At 30.6% G+C, this 16,675-nt stretch overlaps 2 protein-coding genes across 2 annotated transcripts; both read right to left on the reverse strand.

Annotated features, from left to right (window-relative positions):
• Positions 1-1,584: 1,584 nt before the first annotated feature.
• Positions 1,585-3,717, reverse strand: LOC110623017 (heavy metal-associated isoprenylated plant protein 28). Its single transcript, XM_021767831.2, has 2 exons — positions 3,094-3,717; positions 1,585-1,950 (listed from the first exon to the last, which is right to left on the reverse strand). Exons 1-2 carry the CDS (start codon positions 3,215-3,217, stop codon positions 1,691-1,693), a joined length of 384 nt encoding a protein of 127 aa, XP_021623523.1. The 5' UTR covers positions 3,218-3,717; the 3' UTR covers positions 1,585-1,690.
• Positions 3,718-5,415: 1,698 nt separating this feature from the next.
• Positions 5,416-7,885, reverse strand: LOC110620094 (heavy metal-associated isoprenylated plant protein 9). Its single transcript, XM_021763678.2, has 4 exons — positions 7,524-7,885; positions 7,087-7,425; positions 6,884-6,974; positions 5,416-6,188 (listed from the first exon to the last, which is right to left on the reverse strand). The coding sequence occupies exons 1-4, from the start codon at positions 7,542-7,544 to the stop codon at positions 5,692-5,694; spliced, it is 948 nt and encodes a 315-aa protein (XP_021619370.1). The 5' UTR covers positions 7,545-7,885; the 3' UTR covers positions 5,416-5,691.
• Between the last annotated feature and the right edge of the window lie 8,790 nt (positions 7,886-16,675).

Genomic DNA, 16,675 nt, shown 5'->3' on the forward strand with positions numbered 1-16,675 from the left:
TATAAAAAAATATTGAGAAAATTCCTTAAACTGTACATTAAGCAATGAAATTAAAAGAATTTTGGAAAGATGAAATGAAGAAAATGATGCAGGAGAGGCAGCATTAGAAATAAACGATGAAAGAAGAGGAGTCTTGGGAGAATATGGAAGACGAAGAACCTAAATGAAAATTCCTCAGCCAATGAAACCCATAAATGCCTCTCCTTGGCGGTAATAGCCGCTCTGTAAATCTCGCCAGAGCCACCGTGTACTCTTCTAACAGCTCCGCCATCACTGCCAACTTTATCATCTTCTTCTTTTTTTGAGGTGGGTTGCTGTTGCTGTTATAAGGAGTTTTTGTTGTTTTGAAGGGAAAGAGAGAGAAGCCAAATTTATAAACCAGTATGATGGATTGATCCGACGGCAACTTTCCCTGGTGCGATTTCTTCCTTAATTATCATTAAAAGTAATTGGTAATAATATAATTTAATTTGGAATATATTCCTTTTAGCTAATTTAAAATTTTATTAATTAATATTTTCGTATTGAAAATAGTTTAAAATTTTTTAAACTTAAAAAATTAATTAAAATTTTTTATAATATAAAAATTAAATAATAATTTTTTAGTTAATAATATATTCTTAATTAAAAATTAATTTATTTTTTTTTTTAAACTTTTCTAATAAAAATTTATTTTTTAAAATTTTAAATATAATTGAAATATTTTTTTATAATTTTTTAAGGAAAAAAAAAACTGTTTACCTGTGGCAGCTTCTACGCGTCAAACATGCGCTCATTACCTTCAAACTGGTCACGTTTTTTTGGTTTCTTAGCTGTTGAGTTGTGTGATCGCGTTTAACGTCCTAAATCCTTATTCATTAAGTTTCTCTTAAAAAAATTAATAATACAAAAATCATAAATTTTAAATTTAAATATAATATTAAGAATAATTTTATTAAATTTGTGATTATCATTAGTATATGTACATGCGCACCAGTACAAACTTTCAAAAACTACTGTAATAAGTTAAAAAAAAAATTATATTCTTAATTTTTTTGGTAAAAAAAATTATTAATTTTATTTATTAATTACAGAAATTTCATACCATTTTTAAAATAAAATAAAAAAACATTTTTTACTAGCATAAGTAAAAATATATAATTTATTCAAATGCATATATATTTTGTTCCTTTAAAACGAATAAAAATAAAAATAAAAATAAGAGGAACTTGTGTGATCACGTTTTAACCCACTTTTGGATGGCGTGGCATGAAATGATTGGAGCAACTGAATGTGGACTGGACTTGGAGTGGATTTAAAGTCAGCATCTTTCTGTGTTGAGTATCGATGGGGTTGGCTGTTTTGCTGTTTCACATTCTGTTTTAAATACGCGGCAAATTCTTACATCTCATACTCATTTGGTTATAAAATAAATATTTAAGATTGAAAGAACAGAAATCGTCGACAGGCCACGACTTTCATAACCTAACATGGCTGACTTACGAGATAAGCATGAATCATGCATGCAAATTCAAAGAATAGAGCCATAAAGACATGACACTTTCCAACTTCATTCTGCCCAACGAATAGAAGAAGAAGACGAAGAAAATGGAAACAACCACAACACTACTTTAGCCGAATTGATTGAACAATGAGTTTATTTACTTACAAATTATAATTTCTTTTAATTAGATATAAGATAATTAATTAATTACAAGGAAAATGATCTAGTGAAGACCTTTCTCAAAGCCTTCAAGCTTAGAGAGCGAGCCTTCATTAGGGCTAAAGATGGCTTATTGAGTGGTGGCTGTGATGATTCTTGCATTTGATCATCAGCAATGGCATCCTCTGGATTCCAAAAACGAGCTTCTTTTCTCTTGCTTTTCATGGTCGCTAATACATCATTCTTGTTGCATATTTCCCACACTGTCACCTTCTGCTGATTGTAATCTACGTTTACTGAATAAATTCCTGCCGTCGCAAAAATTCATATCATTAAGATGAATTTGCAAATTCTAGGTGGTGATTTTCCAAGAAAAGAAAGTGAAAGTGGAATAAAATGATGACTAGATTGTTGGGTACGATGTTAGCATTTCATCGGTTCAAAATCAAATCGAACGGAATAAACTAAAAATTAAAATTTTAATATTTATAAAAATTAAACCGAATCAAATTTGATTAGAAACTGAATCGAATCGAATCGAATCGATTTAATTCAATTCGATTCGGTTCATTGTTTAATAAATTTTTTAATTTTTACATTTTAATTTTAGTATTTTAAAATTTAATTAAAATATTTTCATTTTAATATGATCTAATTTTTTAATATTATTGAAAATAATATATTATTATTTTTAATCGGTTCGATTTAATTTTTTTAATTTTTTTATCAAAATTGAATCAAATCGAAATAATTAAAATTTTTAAAATTAAAAATTAAATCAAATAAAAATAAATAAAAAACTAAATAAAAAACTAAATAAATATAAAAATTAATTTAATTTAGTAAATTTTTTCGATTTTAATATTGCTGGACTGTAGGAGGCTGCCGTATTTCTCTGATTCAATGAACCAAACACATATGGATGCATGTTTTTTCGGCCCATACTCAAGCTGTGGGTCCCACAGGTTCTTTTGAATTTAGAATATAATAGTAAAATTAAGATTAAAATGCAATTGCTACCCATAATTGACAGTCGCTACGCAATCTCGGGGCAATTACTAATTCGAGTGCAAACATGGATTCGTGCGTGCATGAAATCCCAAGCGTGGACAGATTAAAATAGATATATTTTGATTATTTGGATAAATTTCTTTACACAGTCGGGGTTCGATTTAGTTGTTAAATTTAGATACTATTTCATTTAATGAGAGAATCTGATATGTGCAGAAAATCAAAATAAAAAAATCCAAATTTATGTGCAAAAAAATAAGGTAAGATCCACTATCATATTAACATTAATATGTTTTTCTTATTTGTATTTGTAAAAAATCTCAGTAATTAAATTAGCAGATTTTCATTTAATGAATTACTGTAATAGCTGATATACTAATGTTTTATCCACAAAACATGAGCTGTAAAATCAAAAATATTTAGAAAATTTGATAAAGTACCTTTGAGATGGGAAAGGGTCTTCTTCACTTTCCTCTCACAGCCATAGGAATACAGAGGGACCATCATCTCCACGTACTGTGCCTGCACATTCTTGGAAGCCGGAACAATTTGCATATTAGCCATTGATAGATATAAGGTTGCTTTGCTATTGCTATTTGCTAGGCCCAAGTTATCATCCACAAGAGAATCAAAGTATATATTGGATGCCGTGCCGTTTTACGCAAACTTCAGATATATATAGGACGTTAAAGGCCCTTTATATATTTATATGCCTTAGGCTGATCCTGGATATTCTTGAAAAGAAGGCCATATTATCCAATTCCAATACAATTAAAGAGCCTCCTTTTCACTTTACTTTGCTTTTCCTTTTCTCTATCCATTAGTCGTCGATGGTGCTTTTCTTTTCATGGCGGCTTCTGCTAGTTTATACAAGTTAACTTGTAATCAATATGCTTTGATTAGGAATTAGGGTTTGAGGTGTGAGTTGGATGAGTGTGAAGATGCGTCAGCTAAGCTGCGTATAATGGTTTGAAAAAGTGATTGTGTCTGCTTTTGAGATGAAGTGCATTTGGCTCCCATGTGGCATGTGACATGTGGGAGTTTTTTGTTTTTGCCTTATGGATGAAGCATAGCTTTGTTTGTTGCTGTTGCCTACTGCCTCTGAGAAAGATGATTGGAACTGTGGAAAACCTAAGACCACAAAACTTAATTTAAGGCCATAATCCATAAACCCAGTTTGGCTAAGCCAACATATGAGCTTGTAGTAGTCTAGGCACTGGGCAGGGCATGAGCCATCCTCATTTTTTAAGGATATTGATATATTGCAATAATGCATAAAATTTCTATTAGATTTCCATAAGAATTTTGATTATATTATATATTGCATTACAATATAATAGATATGGTAAATGATTTTTTAGTTTTATATTATATGAAAGTAATATGTAAGTTTAAAATATAAAAATATATATTTATTAATAATTTGAAGAAGAAAAATTATCCAATTTTCTGTAGATTCCACCGGACTTCCATCAAATCAATCTTCCACAGGCTACGTAAGAAAAGCAGGGAACTGGGCCACGAGAGGATGTGGCTATTTTCGTTTATAAAGACAAAAAGACATGAGGACAGGTGTGATGGGGTTTGGCACTATCACCACCCTCCGCCACGTTCTCTGGGTCCCATATTTCATTGGTTGATGTTGATTCTATGTACCAGATGAGATGAGTCAGATCTCATTACAGTAGGGCCCTCACCATGTGAAACCCACACCTCTAATTTCTCCAGGGAATCTCAACCTTTCAATTTTTATCCTCTTCTTTTTCACATGTGACGTCCACCATCATGTTTGGTTACTTTCTAATTAGCATAATTTTTTATTAGTAAATTTTAATTATTTTATATATTATACAAATATATATATAGAGAGAGAGAGAATATGTTAAATAATTTTTCATATATATTTCCATCTCCAACGCCAGCATGCTGTCCCTTCAATTATTTTAAGTGTAAGTTTAAAATTATTATTTAGTTATTTTAAAAAATAAATTTAGAATTAATATATTACCCCATCATAGTGATTCCCCACAAAGCAAATGACAGCCGGCTACTCTTCATATGGTAAATTTCCCTAATTATTAAAATTAAAACTTTAGCATTAAGTTGTTTATAAAAACTACAAAAATGACAATTTTAAATTAAAATTCAAAAAAAAAACATTAGTTAGATGGACTAATCTCATATCTCATACTAAATGATGATCACCGGATCTCATCTATCTTCAATAAGACTGAATCCAAGAGAAATATGCTGACCTGAAATTCATGAACCTCCTTAGATTGACCATTCAACATCTCAATACTTGACTCCAAACGTACGAGATGAATCGGATCAACCGCGAGTTCAGGTCCAGTAGGAGGTAATCCAGTTCGGTGATATGACGTAAAGAAAAATAGCAGGGTCCAATCACTTCGCAATCCTCTCCGCATGCGCGTCGGAGAAATTAAATGGTCACATGGTGTGGAGAGGGATCTGACATATCCGTACGTACGGATCTGAGTGACAGAGACAGATAGCACTGTAGCAGAGAAGCTTAGATAAAAGAGGAGAGGAATAAAAGGGAGGAACATCTTCCCCTTCATCTAAATTCAGACTTAGAGTGTAAACTTTATTTTTTAGATTTCAAAATATAACTAAATAATGTAATATTATAAAGTACATAAATTCAAGAGAAGAGATAAATTAATGTAATATTTTTTTATAAGGACAGGATAAATTAATAGAAATTAATGTAATATTTTTTTTGATAAGGACAGGATAAATTAATAGAAAACATGACAAAGTTTGTATTGCATGCTTCATTAAATATATGACAAAATACAGAATGATATATTAATTACTTGATGGGTGTAGAATCAGATCTCTAAAACAATTCCCATTTGCCCATACTCATTTGACACCTTCCACTGATGGAGCTCCTCCAAAATCCTCGCTCATCGCAAGTGGAATTAATTTAAGTGACTGCAACTATCTACGATAGATTATATATTATACATACATAGAGAGAGAATTTGGTTGATAAATTATTACATGATCAATCATGAAATAGAACATGCATTGGGATTCTCATCACTGAAGAGCTGAGGAGGTGGGATTCGCTCAATCACGTAAAGTGGCTGGTAATAGTACATCATTCTCTTCATACCTTCATCATCAATGCTGCTTATAACTTCAATATTCTGATCTCCTCCTTCTTCCTTCTTGGCCTCTTCTTTGTTCTCATTTTTCTCAGGGTTTTCACCAGCTTCTTGTTTCTTGGGTTCTTCTTCTGTTGCTTTTTGATCCTCTTCTTTCTTCTCTGAGTTTTCTTCTTTTTTCTCTTCTGGTTTTGCTTCTTCTGGTTTAGGTTCTTCTGCTGCTGGTTTCTCTTCTTCTTTTTTCTCTTCTTTCTTTTCTGGTTCAGGCTCTGGCTGTGGCACTATCTTCGCTTGCTTTTTGGTGCGTCTATAAACATAATCCACCAGCTTCTCTGCATTCATCGTCCCTGTCACTATTACCTTCCCTGTGCTTAACTCCGTTGTAGCTGTTTGCACTCCTGCAATACATAGCAAAAACCTTTTCATTATCAAATAGAAAGAAAAAAAATCCACCTTAACTACGAGTATCTATTGCTTCATCTATGTATGACATTTAACATAAATAAGCAATCCATTATTGAATTGTTAATTCTACATTAGTAAACTTTACTTCAGCACAACACATGACATGGGAGATGAAGGCCATTTCAAGCTTTGTGCAATTTTCCTTTTTCTTTTTCATAAACATAGAGGCCTTTTTCAGTTCCCATTTACAAGTTATAAATCTGTTGATCGCTCCATATAGCATAGGCCTGTCTATGTATCCACGAAAATTTTAGAAGACGAGCATAATTATTTCATTATGATCAGTAATTATAATAAGCTCTATGTAAGTTTCAACATAATCAACTATTAAATGTAATAGTTCTAGTCGTATACGACTATTGCACCAATCAAATATTCTACCTAAGTACATGAAAAGTAGGGCCCAACTTAGCTGGTGTGGCAACATCTGGGCAGGCACCAGGTACCCAGGAATATTGGATTCTGATGTCACCTTTCTTGCAGTTGGTCAGTCACACTCAACTTGTTGAGTTGGTTATTTTCCATACTCAAGTGTATATTCCATATCTAACTTTTTCTACTTATTTCCCATTGGAATACAACTAATTATTAATAATAAAGAGATAACAAGAAATAAGCCCTTTATTACCTCTCATTTTGAGTATCTTTCTCTTCAGTTGCTCAGCACAGGCCTCACAGTGCATGTTTACGTTTAGCTCTACAGTTGTTGATTCACTGACCTGTAGATCATTCACAGAAGGATCAATACCTTTAATATACAATACATATTAATGCTAATCATATTTAAGAAAATAAATAGTTAATTGATTAAAGAAAGTGGTAGGTTGAGACCTGTGAGGTGACAACTTGGGGCATTGGTTCACCCTCAGCTTCAGGCAATGGAGACAAAACTTTAGCTCTTCTCTTGGTTTTCTTCATGATTCTGTTGCAAACAGCTTGAGGTTCAATTATTCCTTTTATAGTAACCTGGTTTTGAGCCATATCTATCACAACTCCCTCCACGCCTCTAATCTTCATGATAGACTTTTCAATCTTCTTCGCACACCCCACACAATGCAGGTCCACGAACAAAACGAAGGGAGCAGGTGGTTTTGGCTCTTCCTTCTTCTCTTCCTCAGCAGGCTTCTCTTCTTTTTTCTCTTCAACTTTCTCCTCTGGCTTGGGCTCTGCCTGCGGATCATAAAATTAACAGAAATGAACTAAAAGAAACACGTACAATATTACACGAAGTTAAAACACAAAAAATGCAGGCAAAAGTTAAGCCTTACCTGTTTAGCTTCTTCACCCATTGTAGCAGCTGATAGTATCAGAACTTTGGTGAAACTGAGGAGAAGAATATAATAAAAAATAAGAAGAAGAAGAGGAGAAAAAGAGAAAAAGCGGGATACTGAAGGAACAAGATGTGAGGTTTTATATACAGGGAGGGAATGAGAGGAAGTGCAATTAATGAATGAATGAAAGAGTAATAAAATACAAGTGTGTGATTCCAATGCACATGGAATGCCACTAAATAAAGAAATCAAAGAAGCTGTAACTAGTTTAATATAATATTTCTTTTGTATCTTCAAGGCTGAAGCGGTAGGGAAAAGGCGAGGGAGGAAACTAGTGGCGCAGGGTTGGCAGATTTATAGTCGAGCCAGATAGAGAGAGAGGGGAGATGAATTGCAAAGGCCGAGAGAAGAGAGAGATGAAAAAGAGAGCCATTGAAAAGAATTAGGGATACGTCCATTTTCCACCGACGGGTGGACTCTTCATGACAATGAGCTGACGAGTCATGTCTTTCTAAAAACAATAATTAAATTCATATTTTTTTAAAATTAACCATTTTAAATTAATCATATTAAATTAAGTAAAGAGTGAGTTCAAAAATTATTCGAATCAATTTAGATCATACTGTTTCACAAACTTACTCCTTTAATTTTTATTCAGGCTATGCAATAATTTCATTTTTAGAATGTCGGATTGCATTTTCTGAACATTTAACAATCAGATGGTGAATTAAGAAATTAATGCACATTTCCATTTTCATAAAAGGTTGAGATGGAGGAAACGTGGGGAAGAAAGGAAAGGGAAAAACAAAAGGGTAATAGGTTTTGCATGTAAAGGTATGAATAAAAGCAAGATGATAGCACATGGCCTGCTGCCCTTATCGGATCCTACTCTTCCTTTCCTTTTTCCCCATATTGAATCTACCTCTTATGACAATGAATTTTGTTGGATGGTATTTCGAGGCAAGTGAGTTAAGACTATCTCTTATTTATCGTTGTAGATTGAGGATTTTTCTCAATTTTTGAGAGTTTTGTATCGATGGTACGACTATCCTATCCTTTTCGGATAAGCGCATTCCACACTTTAGAGGGTGAGTAGTATTCAATTTAAATTGAAAAAATCGATCGAATCGAATTAATTTAAAATTTTGATTCAGTTTTTTATTTATTTCTATTCGATTCGATTTTTAATTTTAAAAATTTCGGTTATTTTAGTTCGATTCGATTTTGATCAGAAAAAAAATCAAAAAAATCGAACCGATTAGAGATAATAATATGTTATTTTCAATAATATAGTAAAATTAGATCATATTAAAATTAAAATATTTTAATTAAATTTTAAAATATTAAAAATAAAGTATAAAAAATAAAAAAAATTTATTAAAAATTTAAACCGATTAAATCGAATCGAACTGAATTATATCAATTCGATTCGACGTCTGATCAAAATTGATTCGGTTTATAAATACTAAAATTTTAAATTTTAATTTATTCAATTTAATTCGATTTTAAACTGAACCGATGCTTTGTACTCACTTTCTATTAAATGAGGTTATATATAGTTTTTAATAGTTTTAATTTTCGCATGTGATGATTTAAAGAAAGAGAGTTAATTTTATTTGAATGTGATTTTTTTTTCCTTTTTGTTAAAAAATTCACATGCATAATATTTCAAAAAATTCAAAAAATTTACATGCAGAGAGAAAGGTAAATTAAATATAACTCTCTTTATTTTTAGAAAAAAAATTTTAAATAGGAAGCTGAAGTTTTTATTGGTCACTAACTAAATAAATATTTCAATAATTTTTTTTTTATTAAATCTAATTATAGTTAAATTGCAATGAGTTTAATATAATTATATTAAAATTTAACTTGTTAATTTTATATTTTATTCCTATTAAATATAAATATTACAATTTTCTGAATATCTAAGTGTTTAATTGTTTCAGTACGTAACTGTAAATATCATGCATGTGAATTTTTTGAAGGCTATATTTAAACATACCTTTCTCCCCTGCATGCATGGGGTTTCTACTTTCATCAAAAAGTAGGAACTGTTATTCATTTGTAGCGTTGGAGAATTAATCAAGCGTGCTTCAAGGATAAACTACAGCCTTATTTTGAGAGTATGCGTCAACCTTCCTCTGTATAATATTAATTTTGGATTGTTTAATTTTGTGGTTGAGATTAATGATCATCAAAGGTCAAATATTAATATCACATTTAATATCGAGTGATCATGGCTGGATTTCTGATATTCAAACTGAGGTGGAGTTCTATAAAAAGAGACAAATTCAAAGCCCATTATAGTCCATTAAACAGGCCGACTCATCAACACACAATTTAATCCGCGACTAAAATAAGCTGGATTAACCGAGGAAGTCAGAAGGGAGTCTAACTCGTTTGATGTGACAGAGAAAGAGAGCAGATCCAGTTATATTGCGACTTTATTAGCACTAGCGTTGGAGAGAAATTAAATAGCTGGCTGATAAGAATGGACATATAAATATGCTCGTACGTACGATTTTGCGTGACAAAAACAGATAATACTGTAGTATAATGACAATCATTAAGGGTAAAAAAAATAAAAGATGAAAATACTATCCCTTCAAATCAAGTTTTTTCACACATAAAAACTCTTTTTTTTTTCTGAATTTATAACATCATCCAATTATCTGAAATCATAATTTTATGAGGAATTTCAAACATTCCATTTTAGCAATGCGGGATTTGTAACGTAGTCTTTAATTAAAAAGAAAAAGTATAATTGGGAAAATGGTTTCCCCAAATATGATATTTCACCAGCTATTTAAAAAAAAAAAAAAAAAAAAATTGATGGAGATTGATAGAGTAGTATCGAAGAAAAGAGATGGAAATTCCGTAACTGACATTGAAAGAAGAGACCCAACTTACCTTTGGTACACGTAGGAATGACTCAGCATGGGACACCAACACAAGTCCCCACTTTTAGACCTTCAAAAGCTTTGCTTTCTATATGGAGATCTCAACCAATTCAATATTTCTTTATTATTATTTTTTTTTTTTAAAAAAAAGAAACCCTAATTTCACCAACCAACACATCTTGATGCAAAGCTTTGAGGTCCAGCCAAAAAAGAAGACCAGCCTTGGAGATCAAATTAGTTTGACTTCCTTTTCAGTGTTTTAGCCCTACTTTGTCCTCTATAAATATAATAATTATTTATGCCGACAACTCTCGTACATTCTATTGGTTAAATTTAAAATTAAATTTAAAATAAATTTAAATTTAAAATTTTAATATTTATAAAAATAAATATTAAATTAATTTTATTAAAAATCAAATAGAATGAAACCGGTCTAATTCAATTCGATTAGATTGATTTAAATTTTTAATAAATTTTTTTATTTTTTATATTTTATTTTTAATATTTTAATTTTAATATGATTTAATCTCTCTGTACTATTTAAAATAATATATTATTATCACTAAATCGATTCGATTTGATTTTTTTTATTTTTCTAATCAAATCGAATCGAACTGAAATAATCAAAATTTTTAAAATTAAAAACTGAACCAAACCAAAATAAATAAAAAATCGAATCAAATTTTTAAATTAATTTAGTATGGTCAATTTTTTTAATTTGAATCCAATACTATTCGCCTCTAATTATTATTTTTTTTATATTTAAGATAAAAGTGTTTTTTTTAATATAAAAAAGAGTTTAAACTGCTTTGAAATATACTATAAAATATTTATTTTAAATACAAAATTACTATAGAGTTAATGGCCTTCGTAATCATAAAAAATAAATTGAGTTTTCATTTGTAGAAATTCCCTAATTAATTTACAATTGATGGATTCATTTGTGAGATTTTCCTGCTGGTTAATCCTATATGGTATTATTTGGGTGGGCGGTTAGCAGAATCTTGATGATTGCTTAACCTAATGAATAAGCAAAGCAATCACACCCACATCTTTTCATTTGCACAAAGTACCTAATTGCCACTTCATCAAATTAAGACACATGTCTTCCTATGTACCATTCATATATTACAAAAAGATTAAATATTTATTTTTTAATTATTCGTTTAATCTTACTTGGATCTTGTAGCTGCCACTTTTTTATAATTGGAACAACTTCCTTAATCTTTTACTAGAGTTGCCTAAGCTCAATGGATTACTTAATTATCTGTTTTTAAATGAATGTGCATAACTTACAATCACTATCATTTAATCTCTGTAATCGGAGAGCCGAGCAAGAATGCTTTGTTTGGTTATCTCACTCTCAGTCTTTGCAAATACCCTGCAAGCTATAACTCACATTATTGCATAGGACTGAGTATTCGTTGATTCAGCAAAACCGAACTGAATAGATTAAAATCGAACTAAATAAATCAAAAATTAAAATTTTAATATTTAGAAAAATCAAATCGAACCGATTTTGATTAGAAATTAAATCAAATTGAATTAATTTGATTCGATTTGATCAATTTTAATTTTTAATAATCTTTTATTTTTTATTTTTTATACTTTATTTTTAATATTTTAAAATTTATTTGAAATATTTTAACTTTAATATGATCTTATTTCTTAATATTATTAAAAATAATACACTATTATCACTAATCGGTTTGATTTGATTTTTTTCAATTTTTTTTTATCAAAACTGAACGAACTAAAATAACTAAAATTTTTAAAATTAAAAATCAAACTAAATCGAAATGAATAAAAAATCAAACTGAATTTTTAAATTAATTCAATTCTATCGATTTTTTCGATTTAAACCGAATACTGCTCACTCTATTATTACATGATATTAGTATTATATATATATATTTCAAGAAACATAAATTATATAACATATTTTGAATTCTGTCATATGCATATGCTTGGATTATACATATAAATTTTTTATTTATATATAAAAAATAAGGTATCTAATTAAAAAAAATATCAAAATGTTTTTAATTTTTAAAAGAAGTTACAAGAAACACAATGTAAAAGAAATTATAATGAACATGGTATGTCTAGTGGCAACCAACAAGTGTAATGGGAGTTGTTTATGGGTTAGGTAACTTAGGTTAGCTCATGATAACGGTGGGCCAATGCAGGAAACTAACAAGAGACCCTACCCTACATTTAGTCCCACAACGTTCAATGCAGCTGAAAGTAGAGGTCATGAGTCGTTGAGATTCTGAAAATTTCTATACATTGTATGTGTATTATTATTAATAATGATACATACCCAATGTGGATTTCAAGTGGTTCAACTACTATTCTTCGCTGTAAGTCTTTTTTCCAATTTTTAAAAGAAATCCGTTGCTAATACAAATATTATTCTTTTTTGGTATATTAATGTGTTGTAAAATAAATGAAGCATTCACTCTTTAAAACACAATTGGATTTAATTCATTAACACCCCTATAAAATTTAAAAGGCCTATAATATATCAACTAAAACCTTAATTAAAGATTTAAACATTTTTAAGAGAATCAATCTAATTCAAGTCGTATACGCATTCAAGATAAACACACTAAAAATTCAAAGGGTTATGATTTTAAGAATTTAGCCTCTCTAATTTAATATTAATTATACATTTTCTGGGTGGAATGAACTGTTTGACAAACTTTTGGAATAAATAATAATTTAACCATTAAATTTTAGCAAAAGTCATAAAGTAATATCTTCATTTTTAAATTACTCTAGATATTTATTATATTAGCAATATAATATTACTGTAATAAGATAAATTTATAGAAAACTTGTATATTTTGATATTATATTAGCAATATAATATCTTCAAATGACATACTTTTTCATACTCCCCTTGAGCAACAAATTCAGGTAGTTGCTCCATATACACATTTTCTTGGAGATCACCATGCAGAAAGGCATTCTTGATATTGAGCTGGAGTAGAGACCAATGCTAAACAGATGAACAAGCGAACTGAGATAATTTTAGCCACAGGAGAGAAAGTGTCAAAATAGTCAACTCCATAAGTTTATGTATATTCTTTCGCAACAAGAAGGGCATTCTTGATATTGAGTTGGTGTAGAGACCAATGCTAAGAAGCAGCTAAATAGATGAACAAGCGAACTGAGATAATTTTAACCACAGGAGAGAAAGTGTCAAAATAGTTAACTCCATAAATTTGTGCATATTGTTTCGCAACAAGAAGGGCCTTAAACCTCGCTATGGAACTATCTGGATTGACTTTGATGCAATAAGTCCACTAATTCCCAAGTATGATTTTCATCTAATGGCTTATTCTCCTCAAGCATGGCATTACTCTAGCCAGAATGGACCAGGGCCTCTTTAACTGTCTTAGATAAGAAAATGAAATCTAGAAAGGCAATTAAGAAAGTAATAGAAAGAGATAATTGATCATAAGAAAGAAAGTTAGCAACAGAACAAGTAGATTTACACTGTCGTTTACCTTTATAAAAACTAATGGAAAGGTCAAAATCACTCGGTGGTGGATTTTATGACGAAGAAGATGTAGGACATGTATCATTAGGTGTTGGTCTTTTAGAGTAAACTTGAACTACTGGTGGTTTAGCAAAAGGCTCTGTACTAGAAGACAAACTAGTGGAAGTCTCATTATCTAATGTGACCCTATACATGAGCCACTCATCTTCCTCCTCTTGACTAGTAGATGGCTGTGTTGCAGAGAAGAATGGAATTTTCTTAAAAAAGGCTACATCAATTGAAACTAAGTATTTGTTGAGGTCTGAAGAGTAACACGGTTATCCTTTCTAACGATGAGAATATTCCAAGAAGATACACTTCAAAGTCTTAGGATTAAGCTTAGTCAAATGAGATCAAACGTCCCAAACATAGCAACTGTTACAAAAAATACGTGGTTCCAATGGAAATAATAATTTATTAGAAAACAATATTCCATATGGAAAATCTCTGTTTAGTACCGAGGAGGGCATACGATTAATGAGAAAATATACGATAAAGACAGTGTCAGCCTAGAATTACTTAAGAACTTGCATTTGAAATAACAGGGCACGAACAGTCTTTAGAAGATGCATATTCTTCCTTTCAGCAACCTTATTTTGAGCAGGTGTATCTATACATGACGATTGATGAAGAATATAATATTGAGTCATATAAGTCTAAAATGAGCCTGACATGTATTCTTTAGCATTCTCTTCGTAAAATGTGCACGAAAGCATTAAATTGAGTCTTGATTTCAGCACAAAAAGTAAAAAAAAATGAGAAAAAACTCAGAATGATGCTTTATAAAATAAATCCAAGTCATTCTAGAAAACTCATCCACAAAAGTGATAAAATATCTTAACTCAGTCTTAGATCCAATAGGACAAGGCCCCCAAACATTTGAGTGAACTAATTCAAGAGCATATTCAGCATGTTAATTGACTCTAAGACTTAAAGAGCTTTGATGGTGTTTGACAAAATGGCATGACTCACATTCTACTGAAGATATATCCTGAAGTTGAGGGCATACCTTTTTCAAAACTAGTAATGAAGGATGTCCTAACTGATAATGTGCTTTGAGCAGAGAAACAACATTGAGCAGGCAACTGACTGAGGTACCCATTCATCCAGAATATAGAGGCCACCAGATACATGTCCTTTACTAATAATCTACTTCGTCGTAAGATTTTGAAAAAGACAGTGATCAGGAAAGAATAAAACACAATAATTTAGGTTTTTGGTAAGTTTACTCACAGAGATTAAGTTAAAGGTAAGATTTAGTAAACTTAGTACAGAGGATAGGATAATAGAAGAAGCAGACTTAACAGCTCCAGAACTCTTAATATTATATATTAACCCATCAGTTATAGTAACAGAAGCAGGGATATAAGGATTACTTGTCACATGATCTGTGGCACCAAAATCAATGACTCACTTGTGTGAGAAGGAGATAAGATAAGTTTTACCTGACTTAGTATTAGCTGTTATTGGGATTGACCCTCTCAACAGATTCTAATACTAAGCATATTCTTCAACTGAGACGAGAACTATATTCTCATAGGAAGAGTTGGTTACAACAACATTAGTAGTTCTTCGATTTTTATTTGTAGTTTCTTGCAATTTTTAGTGACATGAGACTTATTATCGTACGACATTTCAACCAATTCAAGCTAAAAAATTACTTCACAAAACCCTTCTTCTAATGATTCAAGATATAAAACCAGCCACAAAACAATGCACCTAAGATTAAAAAGCTAAAACAACAGGCTTGAACTAGAAGAAAAGAACCTATACAATGCCTAACCAATAAAGGACCCTTCTGCACGAGCTCCGATGATCGGAGGATGACTAGAAAATAATCGAAAATATGGTGGTGGCACTAAAAAAGAATATTAGAGGTTCACCGGAGGTCCCACGCGCTACACTCACCAGCGAGTGAAGGAGAAGCCAAAACAGAAATTCGGCGCATGAAGCTCACACGTTGCCCAGATGGTCACCAGATTTTAGGCATGGGCCGAAAACAGGGGCATGCTCCTCCCTTTGATGGTGATAAGATCCAATGACTACCGGAAATAGTGACCCACGACTGGCATAAACTAAAACCCACAATTGGTAGAAGCCAAAGCACAAAAAATAGAGACATAATCGAGCCTAAGGCTCTGATACCATGTAATGAAATGGATTTGTAGAAAACTTATATATTTTCTCTATTGAACAAGGTACTTTATATACATATTACAAAATCTTATTAAGATAATAAATTACTCTTCTAAAAATCTTTTATAAATGAATTATCTCTTCTAAAAATCTTTTATAAATGAATTATCCCTATAATTTTATGATCTATTCTAGTTATGTACCAATTATGTTTATACAACAACTACAATTAAAAAGTCAAGGAATTTTATGTTAATTAGGCGAAGTGAGAAAATAATAAATTATTACTTCTCCAATCAGAATGTTAATTCTTTTTTGAGTCGATTGCATTTTTCATATTTTATTCCCTTATCAAACTATCTATATCTAAATAGAGCAAATTTTCTTTGGTAAGAAGTTAAATGCTAAAACAACATCGGTTTCTAATTTAATTGGAAGAATTATTTTATTTTAACAATAAAACTTAAGAAATAAAAGAAGGATTAAACTTGTATCTTTGGCAAAACTTCAAGAAGCAATTTATAATTTATTCTATATTTATTTTATTATATCCCATTTCAACTGAC

The sequence above is a fragment of the Manihot esculenta genome, chromosome 1 (genome assembly GCF_001659605.2).
Source record: "Manihot esculenta cultivar AM560-2 chromosome 1, M.esculenta_v8, whole genome shotgun sequence".
Lineage (NCBI taxonomy): Eukaryota > Viridiplantae > Streptophyta > Magnoliopsida > Malpighiales > Euphorbiaceae > Manihot > Manihot esculenta.

What these genes read in the sequence shown, in the direction of transcription:
- LOC110623017 (XM_021767831.2), bottom strand. Translation starts at nt 3,217, where the DNA reads ATGGCTAATATGCAAATTGTTCCGGCTTCCAAGAATGTGCAGGCACAG. An exon ending in GACCCTTTCCCATCTCAAAG is followed by an intron (nt 1,951 to 3,093) that starts GTACTTTATCAA and finishes TTGCGACGGCAG; the next exon opens with GAATTTATTCAGTAAACGTA.
- LOC110620094 (XM_021763678.2), bottom strand. Translation starts at nt 7,544, where the DNA reads ATGGGTGAAGAAGCTAAACAG. An exon ending in CCCAAGTTGTCACCTCACAG is followed by an intron (nt 6,975 to 7,086) that starts GTCTCAACCTAC and finishes AATGATCTACAG; the next exon opens with GTCAGTGAATCAACAACTGT. An exon ending in AAAGATACTCAAAATGAGAG is followed by an intron (nt 6,189 to 6,883) that starts GTAATAAAGGGC and finishes TATGTATTGCAG; the next exon opens with GAGTGCAAACAGCTACAACG.